The sequence below is a fragment of the Crocodylus porosus genome, unplaced genomic scaffold (assembly GCF_001723895.1).
Source record: "Crocodylus porosus isolate Cpor-Errol unplaced genomic scaffold, CroPor_comp1, whole genome shotgun sequence".
Lineage (NCBI taxonomy): Eukaryota > Metazoa > Chordata > Crocodylia > Crocodylidae > Crocodylus > Crocodylus porosus.
The window spans coordinates 51,792,744-51,802,794 of NW_017728943.1; the positions used below are offsets into that span (position 1 = coordinate 51,792,744).

General features: G+C 42.3%; 1 protein-coding gene across 1 annotated transcript in view; it reads right to left on the reverse strand.

Moving 5' to 3' along the window:
• MSH2 (mutS homolog 2) overlaps window positions 1-10,051 on the reverse strand; it is an 89,613-nt gene that overhangs the window by 27,430 nt on the left and 52,132 nt on the right. The window contains exon 8 of the mRNA XM_019549348.1: window positions 783-892. Within this exon, the coding sequence (XP_019404893.1) occupies window positions 783-892 (110 nt within the window). The remainder of the gene's footprint in view (window positions 1-782; window positions 893-10,051) is intronic.

Sequence of the window (10,051 nt, forward strand, 5' to 3'; positions counted from 1 at the left end):
TCTACAGCTCAGTTTCCTGCTGGCTCCCTAAGAGCTCTTTATAAATCTGTGTTTAATTTAGGAAGAGAAAGATATGATTCAAATATTTCAATTGGGAAAAGTCACTACAACCACCACCAAGCAATTCTTGGTGCATCTTCTATTCTGACTTCGAAATGAAAAGTCACCTGCCTATGAATTTAAGGTTTTCAAAGCTTCACAATGCAGTGAATCCTTATCAGCTGAGCAAAACTACAGAATACTTCAGAGGATATGACCGCTCCATGGTCAAGAAGGGTTGTTGCACAAAACAGCTGATGAGAAAAATAAGTACTGCAAAATATCTATGTACACTTTGAAAAACTGCAGCAAGTTATGCTGCAGAGCAATTTGAGGGCCTCAACAGCTGCTGTAAGGTCTTTACAAGAAACAACAGTAAATTAACCTGAAATGAACTATTCTTGTAAGCTAATTTAAAAACTACACTTAGGTGCTGAACCTAGTTCCCATTCTTTTCAAAGTCCCCTGTGAAAACCACATAGTTTTTTAAATTTAAAACTAATAATAAGGAATACCCGTTAGACAATTCATCTAAATTTACTTTCCTCCCACATCCCCAATTCAAATAAGATTCTACCTATGCCCAAAAGACTATCCTGACATGCTAGTGTTTTGTTGTAACAAAAAGTCTGGATTTGTTTGTTTTTACATCTGGCTCAAATATTAAGTTTCTTATTCAAATTGGATCAGATCACTACAGCTCAACATGAAATTTCACATTAAGTCAATAAGCTGTTCCATACCTTACTCATGTCTAAAGTTGTTTCTATCATTTCCTGAAACTTGGAGAAATCAGAGTAGATATCATGAAGAGGTGTTATAAACACTGTCAACAACAACATCTGGTGCACTCCTGTCAAAGAACAAAAGAGATAGTAAGCCATCATAATGACCTGTATATTTTCTAAATATTCTGTTGAATTCTTGTGTACTCAAGACAAAATAGCACCAGTGTACAATTCAGCAGTTCCCAGGAAAAAGTTGATGATAATCGTTGTTTTACTGAATCTACTTACTCCAGAAATTGTTTCTATGTATATGTCATCTGATACATTTTCTCAAGAGCTAAATCAGGTGCACTTCTATTATGTCATGTTTGGTGCTTTCAATTAATTAATTAATTGTGAACATGAACAGAACTTCATGTAGGTAAAGGTTATAAAGTGAACTTCAGCTATTTGACCACAATATTGTTGGGGAGAAGGCTGAGCAAAAAAATCCTTTGGATAAGACTTCAAACTTCTGAAAAGTACCACTTTCTTAAAATGTAATACATCGAAAAAGTTTCCAACATCCATACTCAATGTGGTTTTCCAACAGCTAATTCATAGATTTCATAGCTATTAAGGCTGGAAGGGACCTCGGAAAATCATCAAGTCCAGGCCCCTGCCCCAAAATCCTCAAATTTGGACAGTTTGCTACAAGCTGCCTGAAGTCTGAGTCACGTCACTGGGAAATATTATTTTAGAACATATCCCCTCCTCACTACCCTGCTTTAAATCTGTTAAAATGAATACCAAATGGGAAGTCAATACATTGAAACATTCCCAAAAAAGATGCAACTTAAATTGGAGCTGCTGGCAACACCTATTCCATGTATGCAATACAAAATACAAAAATGTTATGAGATTCAATGGATCAAACACAAACATCCACAGTATTTTTAAATCAAATATACATTGTGTATAGTACACATATAATAATCCACAAGCGGTAAAGTGTAAGATGCAACTACTGGTTTACTGTTAACAACTGCAGATATTAATAGTTCTGTGACAGCAATATTTTCTCAGGGCTGCAGCTGCATGCCTATACAACACCCAGCTGTGACTTGACATTGGTAAATAAGTATTTACATTTTTGCAACCATTCAAATTATAATTTAATCACAACAAATAAAGATAGTGTTACGGACTACATGAATGATCATAAAAAACTTTTCAACATGCAATGCAGCAGGTACTCTAAGCATAGGCATCAACTCTTAATTTTTGTGGGGTGGAGCGGGGCAGAGGGCAAGACGATGGACATGTGGAAAGTTATATGCATTTCTGGCGACACAGAATCATAGAATCAATGAGTTGGAAGGGACCTAGACAGATCATCTAGTCCGACCCCCTGCTATGGGCAGGAGGGAGCACTGGGGGTGGCAGGGGTCATAAGACTGGTCAGGTGCTTATCCAGTCTCCTCTTGAAGATCTCCAGGGAAGGTGAGAGCACCACCTCTCTGGGAAACCTATTGCAGGCTCTGGCCACCCTTACAGTGAAGCAGTTCTTCCTAATATTTAACCTAAACCTATCCGCCCTCAGCTTGTGGCCATTGTTCCTGGTGACCCCAAGGGGGGGCCCTGGTGACAACCCTCTTCTCGAGGGGTCCAGGGCCCTCAGGCCCCCACGTACCCAGCACCCATGAAACTAAGCACAGTACAGATTAAATATGTACCTAGACCCAGGTAAGACCCAGACATAAACAGTCGAAGACAACACTAGGTACTATTATCAGAACTTCCTATTTCCTTTGCCTATTTTGAAAGATTCCTGACTTCCACTTCAAGAAGTTTGCTTCAGTTCACTCTTTACATGACACTGATGTTAACAACAGAACAGTAACTGGCCTACTTGCCCTTAATGGTCTAAAACAGTGATTTATTTTTTATATAACAATAAACAGAGTTATTTTTTTAATGAGGTACTGCTCAGTTTATAAAGTTCTGGAGGGGTGCCTCTAATCTAAAAATATTGAGAACCACTAGCCTAAGACTTATTTATCTGAAGGGACTACTTTCCTCCCCTATAACAGTACTGCAGTTGCCATCAAATGCTTCAACTAGAATACCCTCAATTTAAAGAAGGGGCTGTTAGCCAGTTATTCCCTACAGGGTCCTGTTTTACAATTTGATCCTTTTCCCTCAATTTAAAAGGAAATAGGTTTGTTAATCTCATAGGACCACAATGCATCCCATCTTTTCGCCCCAGTTGTTTGGAGAGATGCCATTTTCATGAAGCACAATAGTTCATGCTTCTTCCATCTCTTAATTGCTTTGGGATTTGAGAGGCAAGCAGCAGTATGCTTTAATCCTCAATGTTTTGGCTGCTGCTTCTAGCATCTCAACTCCTCTAAGCACCCAGCTTTCAGCATGGTGGAATGCATCTGAAAAGTCTAAATTTTCTTCAAGAGATACTATTTTACCTGCTACATAGAGTGATCTTCCAGAGAAACAATGGACAATATATCTTCAAGGCCTGTCTGTAGTAATGGTAAATTAAATTAGTTCCCCTTATATGCCCCTCAGAACTGGTTAAGTGATGCAGGGTAGTAACAAATACTGAAATGTATCCAGCTTTGGAAAGCTCACTTCTAATAAGAGCCTCCTTTCTGCACCAACTTCTATATATGAAGGTAGCAAACTAGATGGCCTCTTGATACTCTCCGATTCAATTCCTCTTTGTTCTGCCTCCCTGTCTCTTCAATGCTCATTAGTGCAAGATTTGAAAAGACTGGAAAAGGAAATGGGCTTCCCCTACCTACGTGGGAAGTTTTCTTAGGTTACCTTTCCAGAAACTATTCTCAACCCCACGTTCATGGGACTTCTGCAAAGCAAAAGCACAGATATGAACTAAAAGGGGGGCATCCGCAGACACAGTCATTTTTTTAAACATAATGAGTTATGCAGCTCTTCATGGTCAGCATTATGCTGAAAGCATGTCAAAACCTTACATAATCTACGCCGCCAGGATCCATTAACTATTTTTCAGACAGGTAAAAAAAAAAAAAAGAAATGTGCACATGTGGCTAGAAAGTTACCCTCATTTAACTGCATCATTTAACAGTGCATAGCCAACCCAATACAGGAGTTATTCTTTGCTGCTTAACATTTCAGAACACTTTGTAAAAGTATTGCTAAAGATGCTAAATCCCATCTACACTAGGTATAAATGCCTTTTTATTAAAGCCTTTTCCCACTAGGCCTGGAAAGAGACACAGATTAGGGGGACTAGTGAGCTCAACATCAGAGTTCAAGCCTTCCAACTCTCCACCCTGTATTCAAAACTATTACAGGTTATCAGACCAGACAGTTACCACTTAAGAGGACTTTAACAGCCTAAAGCATGGGTGGGCAATTATTTCAGGCAGAGGACTGCTTACTGAGTTTTGGCAAGCTGTCATGCATAGCCCCTCCTCTTGACAGATGCCCCGCCCTCTGGTCACCATCTTGTGACCAAAAGTCCTGCCCCCAAACTCCTGACCTTTGCCACCAAAAGTCCCTGCCCTTGCCCCCACAAGTACTCCTTTAAACAAGGAGTTTTGCCACCTCAAAAACCAAAAAAATACCAAATTATATTTTAAAAATCGAACATCTACAACATTCATTAATTTGATTTCAAGAAAAATTTTTGTCCTGATTTACATACATTTGTGTAGTGTATATAGAAGTGATTGCACAACAGCTTAAAATGAAGTCTTACTCTTGTATATTGTGGGGGGTGGGTATAGCATTGTGGCAGACTGTGAGGAAGGGTGTGGTGGGGTAAATAGGTATGGGAGTGTGGGTAGGTATGGGGTTTGTGGCAAGACTGTGTGTGGGGGGAGGGTGGCTGGGGTGTATGGGGGAGGTATGGGGGTCTGTTTGTTTGGCAAAGAGAGGGGGTGCGTGGGTACATGTGTATGGTGGGGGGTGCATGTGGAACTCACCCTATGAACACACACAAACACACACACACACACACACACTCTCCCTCCTTCATTGCTCTCTGTCTCTCCCCCACTGCCCCCAACCTCATGGCATGGATGTACACACGCACAACCCTTCTCCTCCCGTTCCTGGCCCTGGGGTACTGGTGTAGACCCCATGCTCCTACAGTCCAGCAATGAAGCCAGAAGCCACATAATGCTGGAGCACAGTGATAGCAGGCAGGGAAGCGGTGAAAGCAGCAGCAGGTGGGGGTGAGGTGGCAATGAACAGAAGCGCAGGGCCCACGCTGGTGACCAAGGCCAGTGCCAGCAGGGGCCCAGGGCAAGGCAGCAGGAGCGCAGGACCCCTGTCCCTCCTCCAGCACAGCTGGTGCCAGAACCCGTGCTCCTGGCGACCCGCTCTGAGACCCCACCAGCGCTGTTTTGTGCACTTTCCTGCCCACCACTGCAGTGCTCTGGCACCACATGGTTCCTGGATGCATGGCCGCAACCACAGAACTCAGCAGGAGACGGCCCGGCCAAGCCCCGCGGGGTGGGACCACAGTCCTTCCTTGCCTCCTCCTCCCCCACCCCTGCCCCAGCATTCTTACCTGCATTTCCCTCTCCAGCGGATTGAGGCAGAGAATAGGCCCATGGTCCCAAGCCAGAAGCCTCTGCTTTCCAGTTCAGGGCAGGTGGGAGTGGGAGAGGGCTGGGGTGGGGTGGGGTGGGGCCGGGCAGGCCTTGCTGCTGGGTTGCTGGGTCCTGCTGCCCCTGGCTTCTGTCATCTTTGGCAGGCAGCCAGGAGCAGATAAATATTAATTTTCGAAATTTTTTAGCTGCCCCGTGGACTGGATACAACAGCTTGGCTGGTCAGATTCAGCCCATGGGCTGTATTTTGCCCAGCCCTGGCCTAAACATAAAGGCATACGATTAACATACTGCAGGGAAAAAGCTGCATTAAAAATAGCCAAGAGTAGGGGTAGGGGTTGGGGGGTGAAAAGAGCAGCCCCAGGGCTGGGGCCAGTGGCTGGGTTTTCCAAGCCCTGGGGCTGCACAGGGAAAGTGTACAAAAGTTCCATGCACTGGTCTAACCTAAATCAAATCAGTTTGATACTACATAGATCTATATTTATCTTAAACTGGGTTCTGCAATTTTTAGACCAGTTTGTATGCATGGATCTTCTGTACAGTTACAGGTTTGGACTGACTACTGGTCACCGAGCCCAGGTCCCTAAGTGTAAGGTCAGCACTGGGACGAGCCAAGTTTAAACTAGGTGGCCATTTTGAACTTGATTTAACCTCCCAAATGTCTGTACTTAGCCCAGTTGTTCCACAGTATCTGTTAATTACCCTGTGGTAAAAAAATGCTAAACTGCGGTAATTCATTCTTTTTTTAATTGAAGGCTAAACCATTCCAGTTTAGCTTCCAGTCGGCTCAGGTAAAGTGTGTGTATGGCACACAGTAACTGCAGAATAGCCAATAAATGGTAACACCCAAGTCTTCTGAGCCCACAGCAAGATGTTCCCAATGTTCACAGTCAGAGAAATGAGTTGCTTATCTCAGTCCACATGTACCAACACACTATGTAACATCCCTGTAGCATCCCTCTCAGCAAGGCCATGAATGGAGCGGGCAGAGGTTAGTCTATTGCAAAATCTTGACTGACAAAAGAAAATAAAATTTTCTTCCCCTTATTCTCCAGATTTCTTCTATGCTTTTATTGTTTTTCCTAGATTTGGTTTGAAATTATTTTTTTAAATACATCTATTAATGGCTAACAAGTTAGACCATTTTATTAAGGAGAGTGACTGAATTTCTAGAAGCAGAATTTTAAAAGCGTGACATATGGAAAATGTTGAGAAAAAAAAACCCAGGAGCAAATGACACAGAAAATAGATACCCATGGGTTTATGTGACATTATCATATAATTAATTCCAGAAGTTCCTGTTAATCTGATACTGAAGCAGTTTGGAAATTTGATGTTCCAATAAAAATTGTGATAATAAATACAAGTAACAAAAGATGAGAGAGAGAGAGACCTGGGTGTATTAGTTATCCTGTGATGCCACCTGAATGATGTGGTCATAAAAAATGTAAGTGTCATACTAAAAATAACATCAGATGAGGTATTTTTGTCAACTAAAGTTGAAAAATATGAACACCACTGTACAAGGCACTGGTGAGAACTTACTTGGAATACAATTCTGGGTACAGCATTCAAGGATGATTACATGAAAACAAAAATAGGTGCCAAGAACTGGCAGGACCATCAGAGGAATCAGGGGCTTATTTTATAAGATGAGACTAAAATGTTTTGGGTTCTTAAAGTACTTTGGGTTCTTTAGCCTAGCAAAATGAAGCCTGGGGAAAAAAAATACCATTATTTTCTGTTACGGTAAGGTAAGCATGAAGGGAGAAGAGTGACTTAGGCTAAAGGATGATGCTGGCACAAGAACAGATGGGCATACAGTGATCAGAAATAAAGTTAGACCGGAGATGAGATGGTTTCCAATCCTACCGAGCATTCAGATTTTGAAGAGCTATCCAGTAGGAACAGCAGATGCAAAAATCTTAAGTAACTTTAACATGGAGTGTGATTAATTTATGAAAGCGATATATATCATAGTTGCCTGCAATAATGGGGGGATTAGACTTAACCCAGGAAGCTCCCTTTCAGTCTTATGGTTCCTGTGTAAAATTTTGGCTGCTAAAAAAATTGGCATCTATGTTCCAATGCTTCCAATAATCCATAAGAAGAAGAGAAATGACAATGAGATGCTTTACCCCCCTCCTCACCCCCCCAGGGGGGAAAACAGTCAAACTGCTGCCAGTTTAACAGTACACTTAATCTACTTGCCCAGAATCATTAATCAGAAAATGAAGTTTTGTAACATGGCAGTGGCTCAAAATTTGCCGGAAAACATTTTATCTCCTGATGAGCTGAAAGCTCTTGTAGTCACAATAAATAGGAAAATGATCAGATCCAGACTGAATTACAACATAATAAATAGAGCTGCATACATCCGCGATCATTAGGCCATACTTACAAAAATAATTAAGCGAGGGCAGCTAAGTCCAGAGACAAATTAAATCCATTTAATTTAATTCAAATTATTATTTTAGATATACTGCAGCTAACTAATCTCCTATGGCTGACAGATTCGTAGATTAGACAGATTTTTTTTTTTAAATCTATTTGTAGTAGTTGTAGGAGTTTGTCAGAGCCAGCTTGCTCCTCAAGACTCCTAAAAATGTATTAGTTTCATATCCAAGGATGTTCCCCTGTAATTACAAAGTAATGCTGTTGAGGCAAAAGAAAAAAATTGAATCACGAATGCACAAAACTAAAAAGAAGCTGTGGCTAACAGGCTCAACAAAACCAACCTAGGGAGAAAAGGCAAGTGAATGCTCTTAAGAGACGCCAAACTTGACTACTCTGTACCAAGAGACAGGCATAAACTTGTCAGAACAAGTTGCTGAAGAGCCAAGAGGGGTACAGTGTATTATTGCATCAGACCTCTCCCAAACTTGACTAAGTACGGTATAACCTCATAAATCCAGCATGCTTGGGACCGAGCACCTGACAGAAATTTGAAGATTCTGGGGTTTTTTTAAACCAGAGCAGCAGCTGCTCACAGAGCAAAGTTGGGATAGCAGTGGCCGATCCCAAAGCAGCAGCTGTACACGGAGTGCGGTGGTGGATGGCAATGGCAGCCGCCGCATGCAAGCTTCCCCCTCCAGGGGAGGAAGGGGTGGAGGGAGGAGTGGCAGCCAGTCCCGGAGCAGCGGCCACACACATAGTGGCACCACGGAGTGGTGGACGCCAGTGGCAGGCGATGCGTGCAAGCTTCCCCCTCCACGTCCGTCCAGGGGAGCACAGGGGGAAGCTTAAAAAGTGCCAGATTTTTGAGAATTCCAGATTGTTGATATCCAGGTTTATGAAGTCATACTGTATTTCCCAAAATTTAATAAAGGATTTTTTTTATTCTCAAATAAAGGAAACACACATTGCTTGGACTAGCAGCTCACATGCATGTTTTTGGTTGTGTATTTTATTAAGGTAGAGGTTCAAGGAAATTACAGAAATTTGAAGGAAATTCTGTTCTGCCAACACGCATGAAAAGAGTCAAAGAGAATATCTTCATGACCACAAAACTGTGCTTGATATTTTTAGGTTCAAGTGCACTCGAGGCTCTGTTCAGTTTTGTAGCTTCTATTTTGCTGTAATATTACATAGAACAGGCTCCTCCAAGAGCTTTCCTTTGTTAATGGATGAGAACATATTCTTTTGCTAGGATTTTTCAACGAGAAGATGCACATGTACCAAAGCCAAAAAGCTAAACCAAGGTTCCCTGCTCCCTTCCCAAGGAGAAAGGCTTCAGTTTAAAATCCACACAATGAATTTTACACAGATTCTTACTGAAAGGAATTTTATACATATTATAGCCATCATTCATTTAATTTTAAAGAAAATAATATACATAGGAAGCATTTGCTTACTTCTAAACTTCATGCTTCCAGCTGAAGGTGAAAACCATGCTTAATTTCCTTGAGGCTAGGTACAGACCATCAAAAAGCCTAAAGCTGAATCGATTCAGTCTTTGCAGGTTAGTCTAAGATGTGCAAATTGAACCAATTAGCAAATAGAATTTCACTTCTGATTCAGGAAATACAGCCACATACCTACAGTGGCTCAAGCCAGAGGCTGGGGGGGGGGAGGGGAGGTGCTAGAGCATGCCTCCCAGCCATTGCCAAAGGGAAGGAAAGACAGAAGCCCTCCAAGACTCTCACCCCTCCCTACAGGAGCTGAAGGATGGGGGTTTAAATCCAGCCCAGATCTGCAATGGGGAAAGGGGAGAGGAGGCAGTGCTTGCCAGGCTTCTACCCCCACTGCCACTCGAGGGAGGGGGGGCAGCCACTGCCAGACTGAGGAGCAGTGTGGGGGAAAAGATAGTGGTATTGAATTTATCAAAGCTGGAACAAGAGTAGTCCTTTCTCTGAAGCAAACATGCATTGAACACAACACTTTGCAACATCAAGCACACAACAGAACCACCAAAAACTTTCACCTAAGCTAAGATGCAGCCCAGTAAAATACAGTGAGAACACACAACTTAGTTTAACTTAAAATGGAATGTAAATCAACCAAGACAACAGAGAAAACCTTACATAAGTCTTACATTTTCCTGAGGGCAGTGTCTCATAGAATCATAGAATCAATGAGTCGGAAGGGACCTAGACAGATCATCGAGTCTGACCCCCTGCCATGGGCAGGAAGGAGCACTGGGGGTGGCAGGGGTCATAAGACCCTAGCCAGGTGCCTATCCAGTCTCCT